Source organism: Varanus komodoensis, unplaced genomic scaffold (assembly GCF_004798865.1).
Source record: "Varanus komodoensis strain SLA01 unplaced genomic scaffold, ASM479886v1 scaffold10, whole genome shotgun sequence".
In the NCBI taxonomy this organism is placed as follows: Eukaryota; Metazoa; Chordata; class Lepidosauria; order Squamata; family Varanidae; genus Varanus; species Varanus komodoensis.
The window spans coordinates 19,899,456-19,921,212 of record NW_025335269.1 but is presented as its reverse complement, the minus strand read 5'-3'; the positions used below and the strand labels follow the sequence as shown (position 1 = coordinate 19,921,212).

The window sequence follows — 21,757 nt, the reverse complement described above, 5'->3', positions numbered from 1 at the left end:
CATCACTGCTATTTTCCCATTCTCCCTGCAAATTGGTGTACAGGCCCTGATGTGTTTTGGGACCACAGCAGGGGGTAAAAGGATAGAATGTCCCACAAGCCACACAAAGTTCAGCACCCTGCCAATGCTGGCCATCATTACTACAGCACCCCAATAGGTGTCCATCCAGGTATAATGAGGCAAAGGCCACTGCCTTCTGAGATGGTATTTTGATCAGAAAGTTCATCCAAATGTATGATCTAAATCCTTTTCCTTGTAATTTGGAGAGAACTAATTTGCTTCATCATGTATGCGACATCCCTTCAGAGATTTGAAGAGGGTTATTGTCTTACCTCATCATTTCTTCTGCAAGCTAAACATATGCAGCCCTTCAACTTTTTCCTCCTAGAACTTTGGTCCTTGATTTACCAATATCCTTCTTAAACTATGAAGCACTGACACAGTTTTGGTCTTCCAAATGTTACCATGGATTTCAGCATTGGGATAAAGTGCCAGTGGGACATACATGCTATGATCAATTTACATTAAGATGGAGGAGTGTCCTACCAGCCCAACATACATCCATACAAAATATGCTTTCTTTTCTATGCTTACCTATTGTCATTTGCAAATTTTCAATTGCTGTCTTCATTGGGTAGGAATCTGTTGGCTCATTCAATGCTGGTTTCTTTGTTTTTCGACTGAACCGATCCTAAGGCAAAGGAAATCACAGACTCTAATGAGCTTTGGGAAGAATCCTAATTACAAAAATGAATTGTCAAAGCTGTTGCTTAACAAGAAGCCTGTTTGATACTATGTTAGATCAATTGATATCACTGAACATTCAGCCACAAAATATGTAAGAAAAATATATAATGCATAATTATCACTAAAGATATAATGTGCCCGTTTAAGGAAAATATATATTTGTGATAATAGTCTTCATTTTTACTTCATTATTATTGCTATTTTGCACTTAGGTTTTGAAATGCATGTATGATTCCTTTTTTCTTTAATTCCTAGGTGGTGATGAATAACTTAAACCCAGCCTGGAAGTCATTTAAGGTGTCAGTAAATTCACTCTGCAGTGGGGACCAAGACCGTAGATTAAAGGTCAGTGATCTCTATGAACTCTGGAGCAAGAAGCTTTGCATTTTAAAAAAACTCCTCTTGAAAACCTTTGAAATTAAAGACTGCCACTGTTTAAACACACACACATGCTCACTCTCCTTTGATGTAAAGGCACATCATCTTGCAGACACATTTAAGCGCAGTCAGTTTGAATTTAAACTCGCCCAGCAGTGTATTCCTCTTATGAGTCTGCATAATCTAGTAAACCTCCTTCAGTATAACACTACTTTGTTAGGGACAACATTTTGGAAGAATCAGACTTGTGCAATCTCTACTATCCTCTCATACAAGACATTGAGTTCTGAGCCAAGTGAATAAAAGCATACAAAACAGCTTGGTTACCATGGAAGCTTAAGATGACTTGCAGCTCCAAAATCTTTTATGTCTTGGCCCTCAGGTGAGAGAAATAAGTGACTGTGCAAAGTGAGACCTGTTGGTTCATCTTACCTGTTTGACATTGTTCTAGTCAAACAGCCTTCTTCCAGCCTGATGCCTTCCAGGTGCCTTGAACAACAGTTCCCATCAGCCACAGGTAGCATGGCCACTGGTTAGGCATTCTGAGCACTGTAGCCCAAAACTTTTGAAGGAAACGAACTGGAGAATGGGTGTGCTACTTGATTGTGAGTTAGCAGTATTTTGTGTTCCAAGTTCAAAATCATGTCTACTCAGTGGGGCAAGGTAGTTGCCAAATCCATGTACAGCTTAGAATGTATGAAAAAAAAAGTCAAACTTGCAGTTTAAGCTATAGGATGAAGACTGTGGAGCTACCCCATGAGGAATGCAAAATCTGCATTAACATGAAATGACATCTCTTGAACTGTGTGAAAAGTAGTAGAAAAAGCAGGTTGTAGGCCTGTAGGAAGAGCCTTTTGCTCACCATTGATTCAACACACATTTCAGGATCATGGGGATGTTTACTTTTAGTTTAGCATTTTTAAAAATAAATCAGAAAACACAATGTTTGCACAGACAGCTCTGTGTCTGCACACATCAGTGATCTTGCTTGGGTATGATTGGCAGTTGCCCAAAAAAGCAATACAGATGAAAAATGTTTCTGCCTCTCTCTCTCTCTTTCTTTCTTTCATGTTCTAAAGCTTTGATACTGAAAGTTGTGGAAGGTTAGAAACAACCAAACAGAAAGTGACAGCCACACTCCTGGTGATGTCTAGGCCTGGCACTTAAGAATTTCTGGATAGTCCTTGCTCCCTTTCCCTAGACATGCATGTGCGCATGTACTTCCTGGTAATCATTACCCTCTCCTCTCTCCAGTGTTCCATAATGTCTAAAGACTATCTGCATTCCCGCATCACTTTAAATAATAAGTCATAACTTAATCCAGCAGGAGGTGAGTGATCAGTGTACACGGAGCTTTCACTTTGTACTTGGTCCCTCTCTTTCTGGGAGCAGGTAAAGCAATAAGGAAAAGGAACATTTCGGAAACATCCAAACTTGGAATCCTGGTTTGTTGCTCCCAATCAAGCTAAGATCATAAGTCACCACATAAGCCAGGACTGTAAGCCAACAACAGACCAGCACTATTTCTTGGCTTACAAATTCAGCTAGTTTAAGAATAATAATCCTTGAGTCAAAAGACATGTCTTAAGAAGCTCTTCCATTCCTGCTTAATTTATTACAAAAGCAAAGGGAGGATTGAAGGGGGAGCAACTGGGCGGCATGTACCAGCACAACACTCATTCACATCCTAGTTTCTTAGGTTATTATTCATAGTTTACCATGCCATGTGCCTTAGCTTTCTGATATTTTTAATTTAATTAAAAGATGATAGGGGAACTCTCAGTGATTGTATTTTCATTCTATATTTATTGTGTCTGTGGATGAGAAAGGGTGGCGTTTTTATGCTTCAAAATATATGAGACCAGCCTTGCTAAGATATACAGTGGTACCTCAGCTCATGAACACCTCAGTTCATGACCAAAATGGGTTGCGAACAGAAATTTCATAAACATTTTGCCACAGGTCGCGAACTCCGCATCGGGTGACAGTCGTGATCACGCCCACCTTCCCTGCTCGAGCACAACCACGATCATGCCTGTCTATGGCCACAGTCGCAGTCGCACTCATGCAGGGAACACGGGTGCGATTGCGGCCGTGCTGCGGGGGGGGGGGGGCAATCTTTGTTGTTTTTTGTCACTTTGCTTCAAATTTTTGTGAGTAAAAAAAAAAAAAGTTACTGAACGGATTAACCTTATTTACATTGAACCTTATGGGAAAATTTGACTTGGCTCATGACCAATTTGGGTCACAACCAGAGTCCTGGAACAGATTAAGTTTGTGAGCCAAGGTACCACTGTACCTAATAGACATTTACTCATTGCCAAATCTGCTCAGACTATAATTGTCAGGAGGTTTATTCTGTTGAATTTTTGTTGGCCTGGACAAAACCCCTTTTGATTTTAAGGAAAAGACAATATCCTAGTTCAAACATTTCATGAGTCTTTCCATATTGTAAATAATATTCCATACTGAAAAACCTAGAGGTGGAAATGGACACCAGAATAAATTAAGAAGCTCTCTCTATTTGCTGGCAGTTGATTTTATATTGTAATTGGCAGCCCAGAGAGCATGTTGCTAATGAGCAGCTTTTAAACGAATTGAATGAATAAATAAATAATAAATAAAAATAATTAAACATGAAATAAAAATGTTATAAAACAGTTTTTAAAAATCTACGTTAAAGCTGGAGGGGTAAAATGCAATCAGCTCACATAAACATATGTTAAAATGGCCATGTCTTTCCCTTTTGTCAAAAGATAAGCAACAATGAGACCAGGTGGCATCTCAGGAGGGTATTCTACAGCTCAGGCACTCCAGCTGAAAAGGCCATGTCTCAGGTATCCTGAACTCAGATGGCGATGGGACCCAGAGTGGGGTTTGTGATGTTGATCTCATATGGTCACCTTCTCCCCCATTCCAGCCCCTTTCCTCATGCCATGTAATTCAGAAAATACCTTACCAGATCTTGTCACTTCATGCATTTCTGTGTCATGCTGAAGGCAACCATGTAGTTCACAAGTAGTTCTGTCTTTTCTTCAGTCCTCCACACATCTGACCAGGTGAAGGCCTCTGTCCAGGACAACACCAGAAACCCCCTCCTTTGAATTGCTAATCCATTGTGCTTTGGAGCAGATAGAAGCAATTCAGCAATGAAAGAAATCTCCTCTCCTTTGACTTGGGATAAGGAGAAGAGAGTTTGCACAACATGCTGGGCTTTAGAACAAGCAGAGTTCTGCAGTGCTTCTCCTTCTTTTAAAGTCAAACATGTTATGAGAGATCCTGGAAAAGTTAAATGAGGTCTCTTGTGTAAGTCATCTATGATGCTCTGAAAACTGGGGACAAAGGGAATGATGTCCACAAATTATAGTTTCCTAAGCTTCCTGTGGCAAAAAGTGTAGACACCTGCCATTCTTGCACTTGCCCAAATTTGCCTTATTTGCCTTTCTTTCTTTTTGAAGAATGGAAAGGATACACAGGAGAACATTCTAGAAGTGAAAAGCCTCTCAGGGGAGGTTCTCCTAAGGTAATGCTCCCCCTCCACATCTCACTTGGGCCAGTTCCAGGAAGAATGGCCATGTCCCTCATGTCATGAAAACTGCTATTATAATTCCCATATATGTTACAAATGATCCATCAAACTAATTACTTCTATAGATTTGGGTCAATGAATATGTGTCTAAATCACTTTGAAGATGAAGGGACTGAGAAATGGTGTCATTAACAGTTCTAATAACTTGGATGTCTCAGGAGAAGTGCTATCAGAGAGATTAAAATAACTGGAAAAACAACTCACTACTCTTGGGATCTCCAAGGACTCTTCCTGGTTTTGAGAACTGGCCGTTTTCAGGCAAAAGGCTTCTCTGAACCTTGCTTGGTGTGCTTGGATGGCTCCTTCAGACTAATCTACTTTCAGCCTGACAGAATCTACTTATTCAGATCAGCTGCAGTGTGTTTTCAGAAAAGTAGCAGTAGCAACTTGCTGACATGCTGTGGAAAATGGGAAGAGGCCCCAGCAAATGAAGACAACGGAGCTGTGGGCTGCCAACCCCCATTGGCCTCAAAATAGATTTTTAAAATTCTGTTCGGGATAAATGGCGTCCCAAGGGGCCAGTTCGAACATCTTTTTTTACCTTGTTAGGTCGAGAGCAGCAAAAGGTCAAAATTAGCTTGCACACAAGCTGGTTTTTAACCCCTTGGGCTAGGGTTGGGAGGAATCTAAGCAAAAGCATTCAAAGGCTTCTTCTCATGCTTAGCCTGATCTTGCAAAGTGAGCCAAGCCAAGAGGTAGTCTGTGAATGCTTGCAAATGAAACTTGCTTGACCAGCAACCTTCAGTATCAGGCGCAGCAGCATAAAGGCAGCTGCAGGTGGTGCAGAAGAGGGGCGCTGCTTGTGCAGCATTTGTGCAGGGCTCCATTCCATGAATACTGGGCATGCTCAGCAGGAATTCAGACTCAGGGCCACTGCAATGCACAGTCCAAAGAGGAAATCCCCACTAATGGGTTCCACAGAGGAGGTTTGGGGTGCAAACATGGCCTCTGGAAGTTGCACGTTCCTGTTCCATACCTGTATGCTTAGGACAGAGGAAGGGAGTGGGGTGACAGTGTTTCTCACATGGAAATAAAGATGCATCATCCTAAGGTTCCTTATAGGTTCTGTGGGGGAAAATAAGGAGAAATACTTAGTGGTTCCTATCTAGACACTCTGTAAGCTGTCCAGAAAGCTTTGGCTATGGGCAGTATAAACATGTAATAAATAATACATAATAATAATGTACAAGAGTTTCATTTTTGCTTATAAAAATTGAGAGCATGCCCCATTTGAAGCCTTTGGCCACACAGTTACTGGATGACTTTGGGCTAGTTGCTGACTAACATACCTCACAGGATTGTTGTGAGGGTAAAATAGAGAGGCTGATGAGAACTTTGTAATTGCTCCTTGAAGGAGAAAAGGTGAGATTTAAATATAACAAACATGGGCATGTCCAAAAATATTGTTAATGGGAATAAACCTTGTTCTCAAAAAAGGATTTTTAGGCTTGTTCATGTAGTACTGGTTTTCTGTTAGGTCTGAACCAGACCTACATGTAGGATTTTTTTTTCTTTTTTTCCCATTTTTGGTCAAGAGGTCACCTAATGCATAGAAACTTGCTTCCTTCAAATGTTAGCATTATTTCCCCATACTCAATAAACATTTCTTAAATAAGTCCATTCTATCCTCCAAGGAAGGGGAGGAATCTTTAGAAGAATGGATATACTTGGAACATCTCTGTTTTGTCTGTACTTATGGGTGGGAGGGAAAGAAAGAGAGAAAGAAATACAATAAAAGTACATGCTATATTCGCTTTTTAAAAGAATGTAGTCCCACAGTTCTAGGTACTGTGCATTTGCAAGGGAGTTCCTGTGCTTTATTTATTCAAAAGGTGGAAAAGAACGTCCATCAAGTGTTCAAATATGCTATTAGTCATAAAAGATTGGAATAAGTGAACATCAATGCATTTGTTACTTTGAAAACAATGGAGCTTGGAATTTCTGAAAGATGCTTGATAAGAGGTGATTCTGGTTTCTTCCTTTTGCATTCCAAAAGCCAAAAAACATGTTTAATCAAATCTCCTTCTTTTGCATGCAGTGCTGGTGCTAAAGGTCTCTATACTCATTGCTGTTTTATTTCAGACTTCAGTGATATAATCTTTAAGCATAAATGATAAAACTTGCTTCCACTAAAAAGGTATCTTTTAAAGTCCATGCAATCTGTGTTATGAATCTGTCTCTCACTTGTAAAGCAAATTGAAATGCCCTTATTCAGTTTTTCCAAGCTTGGGTTATGACAATCTTGCAAAGGCCATTTGCAAAGTTTTTTTGTGGGGTGGCAGCTTTGTTTCTCTTAAGCTTCTTAAAAATGGAAAAGATCAGAGTGTTGGCAAAGCAGCACCTTTTAAGGCAAGTGATTATCGTTACAGCGGGCCTGGAGACTGCACACCCCATATTGATCCTGCCCTCACTGAAGTGCTAGTGCAAGAGTGGGGAACCTGGGCTGGGGGCCAGATCTGTTTCTCCAGGGTTCCCAGATGGTAGCACCCTTTCCCTGTCCTCATAACCAATGATCATTTGGTGGTTTCCTGGATTTGGCACATTTTCCCCCATGCTCAAATGTCAACATGTTTTTTCTGAGGCTTAATTACTAGTGGTAAGAGATTTTCATTGGGACTTTTAATTATTATTATTTGCATTTTTGGCCTCATCCTATTTAGACCCACTTAAATATGGCACCCAAGGGATTCTCTGAAATAGAATTTTCCCCCATCTCTGCCTGAGTGAAATGGACACAGATCAGTCAGAACCAAGTGGGACCTGCCGCTTGCTGGGCCGTCGAATGTGCATGCAAAACCTGCCCTATTTCCATTCCAAAGTGATCAATCAAATGCTCCCTTTTTTAAAATCTCGGTTTCAATCAGAGCATGAAACACCGTATATCAACTTTGCCTTTTTGAAAAATGTAGAGGTTTATAGGAAATGTTGCTGTTTGGAAATAACTTGTCCAAATTATCCTTTTTTTTTTAAATAAAAAAATGTCAGATTCCCAGTTTTTATTCAAATGTGCCCCGTAATTTTTTTCTGATGCCTTTTCTCAGGCAATCTGACTTTCAAGATAAAACTAGACAATATGAGACATATGGAATTGTGTTACTTTTTAGAAGAAAATACATGGAGAAAACCAATCAGGATCAGGCACTAGATGGGTTTTTAACCCCTTCCCCAGAGACATGATCCTGATGAAAATCAACCTTCTGTCCCAGTTGCTAATTGTTATGGGAGGGAAACTGTTATTGCATCGGATAGTCTCTTGTGCCACAGACTACACTGTAATTTTGGCCTATTTGAAACTTAGTAAAATATTGTACTTTAGTAAGATAGGATTTTTTTCTTTTTTTTTCCCTAGCAACTGTTAGCTTGCCATCCATATTAAAAGATTTACACAGAGCGAAAGAGAGGCAAGGCTGCAGCCTCTCAGTAGAGACTATCTGATCTGCTAACCTGACTGAGAAGGGAGGGAGCAGTGTGCAAAGATGTGGCCATTTCCAGAAGTCCTTAGCCCCCTCAGAAACTGGGGACTGAGCCAGAGTGATTACACCCAAATGATTCTGTCAAGGAAGAATCAGTGGCTTCTTTCAGTGGCTTGCAGCCACTGTGGGAGCTAGGAAACACACCTGTCCTTCCTTACCTACTTCAATGCTATGAGTTTAGGGAAACAAACAAAAGTTTCATGCTGTGCAAAGCAGTGTACTAGTGGAGTCGGTTTGTTAGGATGCAATGCTAGCATTTTTGAGGAATTTGCTAAGAAGATGGCATCGCCTGCCACCCATTACAGAATTCCATGCTTTCTCTGAGGTTAAGTATAAGAGCTACAATGCTTACAGTATCTCTGAGTGATGCAATAATGATAATGATAATAGACTTTCCTAGCAATAGCATATTCATGGTGGCTTATAGTAAACGGGCATTCAGACCCATTGACTTTACCAAACACCTGCTCTTGGTGAAGATGAAAACAGCCAGAACTGGTTTATCGTTAATGGTTCAACATTGCCGCCTGCATTTTTGGACCCTCCTTGCGGGGCATGGCTATGCAACCTGATGTGATAAGTACCTGCATGTCAACATTTTGCATGACTGTTCAGGAAGTCTATAAGCAAGGCAGGAATCTGAACACAGTATTTGAAATCTTATTTTTTCACCTCTAAAGCAGATGTTCCTACTAACTGGGGATGGAATCTTCAGCTTTCCATGAAGGCATGGCTGTGGGCACAGTTGTAATGAGTGCTTGCAATCGGAAACTGACTACTACACCACCCTGTATAAGTAAAAGTCCAGATGTGTTTCTCCTTCCAGCTTAAGTATTAAAAAAAGAACCTAGAGTTAGGGATCAAGAGGAGGTAAAGTGTGGTAGGAGACTGCATAGGACAGCCAGTGGAAGGCAGAAGATAGGGAGGAGGGAAGGCGGTCATGTTAGCATTGGCAGGAGCCCAAGAGGAGGTGAAGGGGGAGGATAAAGGCAGACCAGGCTTTCTGCCCCACAAAGGGCCCAGCTGCATCTTTTACTGGCACCTTAAAATGATACTTTTTATTGTTTTAGGAACAGGTCCACAGACTTGGATTTAGCATTGTAAATGTAGCATAAGTGTATATGTCAGTTGATTTGTGAGGTGTGTTGCTGTGCTCAGGTGTGCTATTGTAGCACTTGGGAAATTGCATATTAATCAGCAGAATGTTGGCATCGGAAGCCAACATTAACCAGACCTTTGATTTCACACTTGCAATTACTCTGAGTATAATTGGTCCTATTTAGACAACCTAGGTACCTGGGAAGATACTCATGACTAGCAGTTAAATATCTAAATAGGCTGACCTATTTCTTTCTGCTGTAATTAAAAGGTAAAATTTAGACATTGATGATTGAAAATCCAGAAGTCTGTATTTTCTCTCTTGAAACCCATTCATTTCTTTTCCTTAAAAACATCCTTTAAAATAATGAATGCCAAGAAGATAATTTATAAAAGAGAGGTATCTTGTCATGCATATTTCCCTCAAATTCAATGGATTGCCTACCGCCATGGATCATAAAAAGTAATCTAAGCATAGCCGTGTGCAATATTTGTTCCATACAACAGAATAGAATCTGTCACATTATCTCTAGAGAGCAAGTTTAATTTGATAAGGAATTATACTGGAATAATGGTTTCAGTATATTTTTACAGTGATATCTCAGGCAGACAAATCTATTGCTTCACATCCTAGTAGGTCTTAATATTTTGTGCAAACTGAATTAACTATGAGAGCAGCAGAAGGCCATGAAGGTGCACAAAGGGTCTATTTAAACATTGCTTTCTGTAAGCATCCTCTATTTGCCTTTTGGTAACTATGTTTTTAAAGACTTTTAATCCACTTGAATAACCAAGTCTGCTAGAGAAAAGAAGAGAGACTGGGTGAGATCTCATGACAAGATAATGAATAGAAGTCTCTTTCATTTTACATAATGTTCACTCAAGCAATCTCAAATGATTTAAATTTTTTTATCTGCCAAAATGAGCATTCAAACATTCGACAGCTTGTCATCTAATGTTTTGTACTCTGGTACTGATATCGTCACAGTGCAAAATATGGAAGTGTGCTCAATTAGCAGGGGAATAATTAGCACTATATTATTCACCATGAGTTGCCTTAAAATCCATAAATGCTGGGAACTTGTCCTTCCCATCTGGTTTTAATAAAAAGGCTATTGGAAAAGTGAACCTCTAAACGCCTTTAGCCCATTCTGAGGTGGCCAAACTCAGAATGGTTCAGGGATCCAGTTCAGAGGATCTGCTTCAGGTATGAGTAGACAAATATCAGAAAAGGGTAGTGACAACAGAGATACTTGAAGAATTCCTGTATGAATTCACCTCTCAGACTAATACATAGAAAGAAGTGCAACTGTTAAGTGTCTTCAGAGCAAAAATGCATTTAGAAACGTTTATTTATATATTTTTTTCATGTGGGTGTTTTGGGGTGGAATGGAGTTCTGGGTGAAGCATGTGGCAATTAAGTGGACTGGTAGTATGTTGGCTCACTCACAACTAAACAGATATGATCAGAGACACACTGGAGTACGGTGCTGGATGAAGCCTGCTCTTGCTACTCCTATGAAATGCAGAGACAGATTACAAGGACTTCCTAGGGCCTTATGTGTCCTGACTGGTTAGAGTCAGCTGACAGTATGAAAACTGAGCCTATATCAATGAAGGTTAGAAGGCAATCTCCAGATGTTTTGGATTTGTGACTTGTGACTTAAGAACAAGTTATGGAATGCGCTCCCTAGAGAGGTCCGCCTGGCACCGTCGTTATTTGCTTTTTGGCGCCAGGCGAAGACCTTTTTATTTAAGTGGCATTTTAACTGTTAATATTATTTGATCTTATCTGGTCAGGGCGGCTTATTTTATATTGCATTTTTTGGATTTTTAATGTTTTAATAATGTTTATTGTAATTTATATTATAATTACTTTTATTTATTGTTGTAAGCTGCCCCGAGGCTTCGGCGAATGGGGTGGCATAAAAATGTTTTAATAAATAAATAAATAAAACAAGAAAAAAAATTAAGGACATAAATCTGCCTTAAATTTGCATGTGCTGATTTATATGTAGACATGCAAATTTAGAAATAATAATTATAATTATTCAGCACATTTAGCACATCTTGGCATAGTGTAGAGGGCTGTGAACAAGTAACCTATGTGCCTTGCTCAGACTGTTTTCCAGGTGCTATTGAGGGCCAACTTCAAAGCCAACCTGTTGCTTCTCATGATTCTTTATACCAAACTTGAACTGGGCAGCCCTTCATCTGGAGGGTGCTTCCAAAATAAAGGACCATTGGAATCCCACTGTAAATGAGGATACCTGGTCACCCTATGACCTCAACTTATAGAATTCCCTACCAGCTTAGTCACTGATCAGGAATGAAGAGAGTTATCAGCAAAAACATTTGGAGATCTGCTTTCTGCCCACCCTTTGTCTAGAGAGCACCATTTCCCTTAAGATGCAAGGCAGCTTTCTCTACCTGTTTCCCATCAGATGCACTGGATTACAATCTCTCAATCTCACAGCCAGCATCACCTGCATTTCATGTATGTCTAAGGGCAGCGCACAGGCCACCATGTACACACTGCAACTGAGCAACACCATGGGTGTCCTGTTACCTGCATGCTTATGGGACTGCAGAAGTGTCCAGTTGAGCCTGCTTCTGCAAGTTCTGTGATCATGCTTTATTTCCCAGCTGGATCCTTAACTGTGGAGCATTGTAAGTACCTTCAGGCTATGATGTGCCTGGGCACATGGGAATGCTTGAGGAGGGGATGTACAGTATCATTGCAGCTGTTTCATTGATCATAAAACATCATTTCTAGGTTGGAAGGGAGGTGTCAGAGTGCTCCCAACAGTGCCCCAACATTCATTCAAGCATGTGTTGGTGCCCACATCTACACACCCTCTTGATCAAACAGAGAGGACACTCTTGCTCCATCTAAGACCACAAAGGATTTGCTACTACGCTCGTTATGGTGGCAACACCTGCTACCACCACATCCATTCCTACTCCCTTCCTCTTCTTTTGAGCTCTGAAACATTTTTACTCTTATACTTACACTTGTCCTTATAGGGGGAAGCACCAAACCATTTGCCTTGATGACAAGGATGTGGTCTTTGCTTGTTTTGAGCTTCTCATGAAATTTTGGGCAAGAGACTGGAAGTTTGCATTACCAGTTCCTGATTTTTGACCCTTTCGGGCAAAACACTTTCAGTGTACCACCTCTCTCAAACAGCCTCCTTTCTCATCATCACTGCCACCAGCTGCTATTGCTCCTTATCCTTCTTCTCCTCATTTGTACCATGTACTGGCTTGACAGGCAGAGAGCAAGCGAGGAGTGCCATCTCCTGCTCCTCCATGGCCACCATTGCCTGGGTCAGAGTTGAGAGGTGGGAGAAGAAGCAGGTTGTGATGGTGACAAAAGGGAGATTTTTGTCAGTGGAGCCCTTGCTGGGTATGGGCTCTCTGCAGAGACCCAACTGTGCCTGCCTTTGACACTAACCTGATGGGCAGATCAGCTGGTACAGTTGAGCACCTGCTAAGGGGTGAAGAAGAGGACCTAGGTTTGTTCCTTCTAGTGCAAATAGCTGGCACTTGATCCTCAATCCAATTGGCACCCTGGCAAGGGAGACAGTTTTAAAGCCCCTTCATCCTCCATCAAGATTTCCAGATTGGGGACCTAACCCGCCTATAAACTTCCTGACTGTTGAAACAGTCACCCCTGCAAAAACACATATACACACAAACATGCAAGCTGGTGTTCAGTGATGCTGACCATTAATACAAGGCCTGGGTGCAAATTTCATAAATACAGTCTTTTCCTTCGTTGCAGTTCTGGTACATCACCGTAGGCATCAAACTCATAACCAACTGTTTAAATTAATACTCATCATGACTAAACCATTCACATCTTATTGAATGTGAAACACCCTCCTTAGCCTGTGAATAATAAAGCAATCTATTTTCAGCCAGTTTAAAGCCATTTCTGGCTGTGATCCTTTTATAGCCCAGGCCCCTGAGATAGTTTCCCTCCCAGCATCCTATTAACCTCCACATTCCTTGGTTCCATTTATCTTCCATGAGTCTCTTATCGATGGCTTTGTCAAAATCACATTTTCTGCCAGATTCCTCTTATCTGCTATGACAGTTAATATCTGGGGAAAGTTCCTTGGAAGAGTTAAATTAAAACCTGTGGCTGTTCAGACCTCTTAGAAAAGATTACATACCAATTAAATGATAGTGACTGGTCTGTTTCTTGGAAGGCTCAGAATCAACTTTACTCTGGGAACAGCTGGGAGCTGGTGCAGTCTGCTGGGTAGGGAGACCCTCCGCCCAGCAGACTGCATTCTACTAGGGAGACTCTCCACCCAGACCTGGGTATGGATCCTTGATCAGCTACTCTGTTCCTCACATGGAAACCTTCTTCTCTTACCCATTTCATTTTACAGTTGCCATCTATTTTGGGCTTCTGCTTTTTTCCAAGAAAATGAGAGACATCCCAGCCATGTGAGAACAAAAAGCAAAGAAAGTCAGAGCATTGGTAGGACCTTGGTCTACTGGCACATTTATGTTGCCACCTAACTTCACTTGTATCTTCAGCATGCATATAGGGATGACAGGAAGCACATATAGACTGCAACCTGCCGGCTTTTGAAATTCCTCTGCAAGAGAGCAGTTCAGACCTCACAAAAAAGTGATTAGGCTCTCCCTTCACCTCTTACTGGGTGAGGAGGGAGAAAGAAGGAAGGATCCTATACTTTGCCTCTGGCTCCTCCCAAGCTGACTTCAGCCCTCCCCACTGATGGCATGTAGGACCTGACAGATTACCCCAGAGGGATGGCAGTCCTTCATTTATGTGTGTAAAATAATATTTTAGCCTGATTTCAGAGCAGAAGCCGTCCCAAGGTGGCTTACAACAATCACATGCATAGAATAAAAACTGAGGTAGCTAAAAAAAGACCAGAAACAGCAAAAAGCCTCCCAGCCTTAATGTAGAGGATTCACAACACTTTTGTATTTCCGCCTTTGCAAAGCTCTTTGCTCTCCTGGAGGAATTCAGATGCTTCTATTCCTCCCAACCCCACCATCTCCAGAGAATGTGTGTGTCAGGGGAGGATTCATCTGGAGTGGCTTCTCAAACCTGAGGGATTGCAGTGTGGTGGGGGATTCATAGGAATTCCAGAAGACTGTAAACAGTTTGTCGGAACAATTTCCAGGGCTGAGCTAAGCCCCAATCTATATTCTGAAGATTATCTCAAGCTATGCCCACTCCGTGAGGGGCTGCTACTCTCTTAATTCTGTCAGGGCATCAATTCTGTCATGGCATCTGTTGCACTCTTGGTATTCCATCTTCTCTTGATGAGGAACACGGGTTACTATTGAACAATAGGCCATTGGCAAGGCACCTTCTTGGAGGCTGCAGAGGAATATACATCTGATCTGGGCAGGTTTCAAAGCTCAGCAGCCTGGGCACCTGCTGAAGGTCCATGACCTGGAAGAAGCTTGACTTACTTCTCTTCACCTTCAGTCTCCATGCTTGCCTACCTCTCATTCTGTCTCAGGCAATTGTGGTGGTGAAAAGGAGGGATAGTATAAAGGCCTTGCCTACTGCACTGGCTGTTTGCCCATTAAACAAACAAGTGGTGGCCATGAAGAGAAACTGAATGAGGAGCAACAGCAGGTGTTGACAATGGTGGTGAGAAATGAGTGTCCCTGAGGAAGAGGGTCTGTTGAAGGTGTCTTGCTGAAGAACCCAAAAATGCTGGAGGCAGCTTTGCTCTTGGGACCTAGTTCTCTCTGTGATGGGAGTCAGTTCCTGCACTGTAATCCTTCCTCAGTTCATACCTGGGTGATGCTTCACAGCCTCTGACTCCACGAGCAAATGAGTGGTATCGGATGCTGCCACTCTGCTTATGCCATTGATATAGCAGTGGTGTAGGAGTCCTCTAGCACAACAAGAATAGCATTTGCTGGCCCAGAGGGTTTCCCAGGAAAACTATTTGTACCAGCATACACTATTGTCAGTGCACCGGAGCTTGCTTATGCTAGCGCTGTGTCAATTGCATAAGCAGAAAGCAGCATTGGATATTCCCTGGTATTCTATTCACTGAGGATTAATGATGAAAAGAGTGATAGAAATATCCAAAATGACGTGCTCTTTCTCACTTGTCATGAATAAAAGAAAGGTAGCATTTGTACAATAGAATAGAACACAAACAAAAAATGAAATTAGAGAATAACTCTTGTAGAAGTGGCTTAGATGGTTTGGCAGCATTACCAGTTGAGTGAGAGAGAATTGGAAGCAGTGTTTGCAAAAGTGGCAGTCATGCATATGTTGCTTTTGTTATGTTGTGGAAACAGTGACTTATTTTTCAGGAAACTATACAGCAAAACATTGATTCACAGGGCCAGATTCTTATTTGATTTAATTAGAGTGATGCTATGTTTTATTTGGCACCAGGAGGCCCCTGGAAAGGCTTATAGCTGGTGCATCCCTATTCTTTATAAGCCTTTTGTATTTTATACTCTGAGGTATCATTCAGTGAGAAAAATATTATCTTTTATGGCAATTGTATTTTAATTTTTATAAGGTCCTGTCTTAGGAGAAGGAGATCTGGAAAGATGTGAGTTATATAAAGTTTAGAACCTTTAGGCCTACCTTGTAATACAAAGACTGTGAAGCAAAGAATGAGGAAACTAAGGGTATGACATCCCAGGAGTTCAAATTCCATTTAAACTTGATGGGATTCCACAGTGTTTCCTTTCCAGTAGCCAGCAGTGGGAGATTGCAACAAATTGGGTTATTTTCCTAATTACGGATAATTTTTGTACATTTTTCAAGTTTTGCCTTTTGTGCAAATAGTACTTTTGGGAGGGGAGGAATCTTGAAATTGTGCAAATAGTGTTGTAATTGTGTGTGTGTGAAATACTTATTTTGTGTGTGTTACATATATTGAACTATATTTATATTTACATATTTCCATTTATACCTCCCTTTTTTTTCTTTTTCAAGGAGCCCAAGGGGCTTTCATAGTCCTCCTCCTCTCAATTGTATTCCCACAATAAACCTATGAGTAGACTAAGCAAAGAGCCTGCTACTAGCCTCAGAGTTACCCAGTGACCTTCATGGCTGAGTTGTGTGTAGATCCCAGTCTCCTGAATCCCAGTCATACACACGAACCACCGCACCACACTGGTGCTGCACACAGCCACAAGTCCACCTGCCCACTGTGTAGCCACAAAGAGGCATACTCCCCTCTTGTAACTTTCCTTCTTTGTTTCATCCTCTCTGCATGAGACTTTATTTAGCCCAGCAGAGCCTTGTACTTGCTGGTTCTCCCCTGTTGCCCTTCCACCCACACCGAGCTTGGAAAGTGCTGAAGTTGACAAGCAATTGGACAAATATGGATGCAGTTCTGCTGGGCTAAACAGAGTGGCATGTGGAGAGGGTGAAACTTGACAAGTACGTTTACAAGAGGGGGTTATGCCTCTGCAGGGCAACAAGTTCATCAGCTTTTTTTAATGATTTGCACACATTTCAAGATCCAAAAAATTGTACAAACTGTCACCCTTTTAAAGAACAAGACCAAACCAGAATCTGCATATTGGCTTGACTTGCTGTAGATCTTGTCGCTGCTGGAGCAGGGGGATGGAAAGACATTCACAGGGCTGAACTAGAAAAATGCATCAAGTTTTCACACACACCAATGGAACGTTCCTGCATCCCTAGAAGAAACAGCATGTTGCTATGTGGGAATATGGTTCCAGTTGTGAACATGGAAGCATGTTGTCTTGAAGCATATGAAGTATGACATTTTAGAACACTGTAACCTCTGTAAAGACACTGGATGCTTCATTGCTATAACAGGCATAAATTTGCTTCTTAATTGAGGGCATGACTGCAATTCATCTGAATTATCCCAGCAAAATCAACAGTGTAAAAGGTCCTGTCCACCCATTTCTCCTATTTACCTGCCTTCAAAGAAGCATGGGAGACATCAGTGATAGTAAAGACAATGTATTACCTCCAGGAGAGAAAGCTGTTAGTGCCAGTTACTGAAGAACCTGGGTGGGAGGGTGTTGTTGTGCTTCTGGGTTGCTTCCGGCTTTCCTGAAGTGCACTTCTTACGTTCTTATGCAACAACTGCTTGCTACCAATGGTGTCTTACAGACCATCAAAACATGGCAGATATGCTGAACCATTGTCTAACCACAAGTGCTAGCATTATCACTACTAATGAAAGCAATTTCCCCATTTAAAAACACTGGTTTGAATTTTGCTTCAAAATTACTCATTAAAAAAAAATGGAAGGGCAAACTGGAACATATTGTGAATGCTGAATGTTTCCAAATATTGCTTCAGTTTTGCCTCTCAGTCAGAAGCATGATTATGAAATCTCTGCCTGATCCAGTGTATGCTGCTTAGCTTGATTCAAGGGAAGCAGAGGCAGAGAGGTACCTCCTGTCCAAAACTTGATACCAGTATTAGAACAATTGGCTCTCAGAGTGGTGGACAACAGAAGCCAGATTCTTATCCAGTCCTATAGCTCAATGGGTGCCTTGGGTTGGTCACTACCTGTTATTCAGACCAACCTCACAAGGAATGCAATAAATAAATTCAAGTTGTTCAGCTGGTATATAACTAGCAGCCTTGCTCTCTACAGGAAGTTTGATTTGTCATGGTTTTCTAAGTTTAATTGTTATTATTGTTTGCATTATGGATTCTATCATGATTGTCATACAGAAGTGCTCCAGGGTATAGTCCAATGTTATGGTGTGCAACTTTGTTAAAGCTAAGCAGATCTGGACTTGGCCAGTATCTAAATAGGAAAGTGTCCAAAGATTATTTGTATGCAGCATTGAGTTCCATTATGGATGTAAAGCAGGATTAAAATATAATAAAAAGAAAATAAAAAGAATGGTATGGAGGGATGGATGGAGAGCAAATTTTATTTTGCTAGAGAATTCGGGAGCTGATCTTTATAGCAAATTAATTGTAAAATTATTTGCACAACGATCATGATAGAATTCATAATGCTAACAATAGTAATAATGTTTAAACTTAGAAAACCATGACAAACCAAACTTGCTATAATGAACAACGATGAAGGTTACTACTTATATACCAGTATTTTTACTCTACTGTATTTTAAACTGTTTGACATCATTTTTTTATTTGTACAGCGCAAGCACACTTGCTCATTTCACCCCAGTCACTACCAGGGACTATGGCCCATGCCACTACAGCACCACCAGATTTGCTGCTGAAATTTTGCTGTGTCAAAACGAAAAGAAAAAAGAAAAGAAAAGGAATCAATTTTCTTGAAAACAAGGCATGTAGCAAGTATGCATCTTTGTTTCAAGAAATGCTGCTGAGTTTTGTTTTCTTGCCTACAGTGTAGGGGCACTTTCAGTGGTCGAAGCATCAGGGAATGCTTCAAAAATGGGCAGGGGGGCCACCGGAAGTGGACAGGCTGCATGTTCACCACCCATTAGGTAGAGCATCTGTGAATGGGATGCTGCCTTTAATTCAAGCATGGTTTGGAAGCCAGCATTGGCTTTAGTTGTACATCTGGTATTCCTTAGAAGCCTCATGTTATGTCATAACAGTCCAAAGTAGCAATGACTGTTTATCGGCAGATGTAAATCTCTTGCATAATGTGCAATTATAATATGCCAGCTTACAAGGGCCCTTGCTCTTGCCCTAATTATAGCTGTGCAAACAGCACTGAGATAATAATGGTTTTTCTATTGTCCAGCCACTCAGTGGCACTAAAAACTATCTAGCTTCTCAAGCACTGAAGTTAGAAAATGGAAATAAAATAAACAACTGGCTTGATCTGCGTTAACCTTGACCTTGTTAAATGTAATTTGACTTTTAATGATCTCCAATTAAAATGCAAACCTCAAATAATCCCAAACAGTCCTTTTTTCTTCTTAACAACTTTCTGGCATTATAATGAACTGCTGATAATGAATGGATCATTACTGCAATCATGATTCTTTGTTCTTTTTCTTTAATCAGCAACCAGCAATTGTGTGTGTTTGTTTTTTAAGTGGAAGGCAGGGCAGGATTGAGGCAGAAGAGATTGTACATGAAGGAATAAAGAGATGTGATTAAAGGCTATGTGTCCCAGTATTCCCCCTTGTATGAAGAAGCAAGAGTAGAGGGCATGGAGCACAAAAGGTGGTACTAAAGTAGGTAGATCCAACTATTCCTTCTCCAAGAAATGCTCCCTTAGGGAATGCCCTGAGTGTATCAGTCTGCACTTGGTTGTCATGTCTTCCCTTGACGATCACCTGCAAACTTATTCCTACATTACAGGGCTCTTCCTAATGTGGCTGAGATTAGCCTTATTTCAGATCCAGCTTTTAGTTCAAACAAATGACTTGCTTTACAACAGAGAAAGGCAGCCTTTTTGATCCCTGGGCACCTTTGATAGTTTGTGAACTTGCCCTGGACCTGTGAAAGACAAGATAGCACCCACTCCCATTCCATAGCCTCTGTCCTTGTTGCAGCCACAACACAGTGCTGAATCATGTTCAGCGTGTGATTTTTACAAGATCCTTCTCAGTTGCAGTACTGTTGAGCCAAGTATGCCCCATCTTGTAACAATTCATTTGGTTTCTTTTTCCTAGATGCAGGACTTGGCATTTGTCCTATTTCCCTGTTCTTTGCAGCCCAGCGCTCCAGCCTATCAAAGATTGCTAATGGCAGGGTGGGCCTTGATTGTAGACCAAACTAAGCTAGATGGATCAATAGTGTGACTAGATATAACACAGCTCCTTGAGTTTTCTGAATTACATTATAATAATGAATTAACAAATCATGATTTGCTGCCTGTGTGAAAAGAAATTTATTCAGAAAGACGTCCCAGTTGTTTCAATGGAACATTCTTTCAAGTAAGTATGCATTAGATTTCAACTGTGGAGAACATTCTTTTTACATGGTGCTGGGGGATGGGCACAGGTGCTCCTCCATTCCACCTTGATTCCGCTCCAGTTTTTGGAGACCTGATGTTGTCATGGGAAGGAAGCTAGGCATAGCCTCTTGTCTTAGGACTTCTTTCATGATTCTGATGGCACCAGAAGGAGGAGTGCTACCAGAGAAGAACAATTTCCATGCCAACATGAGTTCCCACTCTGGATTATGAATATAAAAACCTGTCTTATAACAAGTATGCATACATTATTTTGAGTATGGGGTCTTCCACATTCCTCCCACCTTGACTTCTTCCTGTGAAGGAGCAAGGATTTTATTCTGCATCTGTTTAAAGACAATATATAGATCAGTGGTACATCACTCATGGTCCTTATAGGGCCCCCAAGTTTTGTTAGGTAGCCTTCATGGGACACACCCTGCTATAATGTCCTCAAGGGAACAGCGCCCCCAATTCAAGTCCCAGCCCAACACTCTAGTTCAGGATTGATGGGGTGTGGACGGGGTTAGTGGCTTGAATCAAACAAGTCTTTGAACAGAGCACACAATATTTTCAGCAAACCATAGTGGAGAGATGCTACTGTGACCACTATGATACATGAGCTCATGTATGGACAAACTAGGTAAAGGGATATTTTCCAGTACAAATTGGACCAAGTGCTGGATGACTAATTTCCTACAGACCAAACAGGCGATCGTCAGTGGGGTGTCATTTTTCTCTGACATGCTGAGGGGATGTGTTCCTCCTTCCTCATCACCACCTTGGTGGACAAATGGGTTAGGACAGGGTGATTTTTAATATAAATAAATACTCCAGAGAGGAAGAGGAGAAATGGTTGTTGTACATATTGTTGTACTGTGATGACAATCATATGGACTAGCTTATCGATTTTTGCACCATGGAAAATGGTTGTGTTTATTTATAAAGTTTCAGTTCTCTTTGGTGATCTCTGTTGATTCCAGAAGTTTAAAGACCAGAAGGGGCAGCATTTTGCTCAATTCTGTTATCTTCTCTGCAAGGTTTTTCTCAGCAGGGCTGGCTAGGTCTGTCTGGGTGACTGGGGGGTAGATGCAGTGATCTAAAATGTATCCCCCCACCTCCAATTGGTAAAATAAACAATCTGGGAAGAATGATTTTGAGCTAGAAAATGATCAGAGATGAAAGGGCTTAAGCAATCCCTCCCTGCCCTTTCCTTTTCATGCTCCAATGCTCTGTTTTTCTATTAGCATCAGGATTTGCGCTCTCACTATCAAGAGACATTCTTGGTATCAAACTGGGGTGGGGGAATTTCACAGCAATCTCTTTTTCACAAAGCATCTCTAAATATATAAACATGGGCTCGGAGGGACTCATCTCTCCTATCTCTGTCAAAGTTGTCACCAAACAGCTGCCCTTTGGAGAGAGAAATGTACTTTGTGTGCTTGATTCAAACATATTTCATTCCTTTGGGATGTAAAGGTCAAAGCTATGGACCTGCGTGGTGAAAAATGACAGAGAACGCCACAGGCGCGTTTTTTACAACTCCCTGATCAATGAAGAATTTCTTGGGCCTGTAAAGTTACCAGGACAACCTTCTC

The 21,757-nt window shown here is 41.2% G+C and overlaps 1 protein-coding gene across 1 annotated transcript in view; it reads left to right on the top strand.

Annotated features, from left to right (window-relative positions):
• The window catches only part of CPNE4 (copine 4), a 135,195-nt gene that overhangs the window by 70,806 nt on the left and 42,632 nt on the right, over nucleotides 1-21,757 (top strand). The window contains exon 7 of the mRNA XM_044419163.1: nucleotides 1,003-1,092. Coding sequence (XP_044275098.1) covers nucleotides 1,003-1,092 — 90 coding nt within the window. The remainder of the gene's footprint in view (nucleotides 1-1,002; nucleotides 1,093-21,757) is intronic.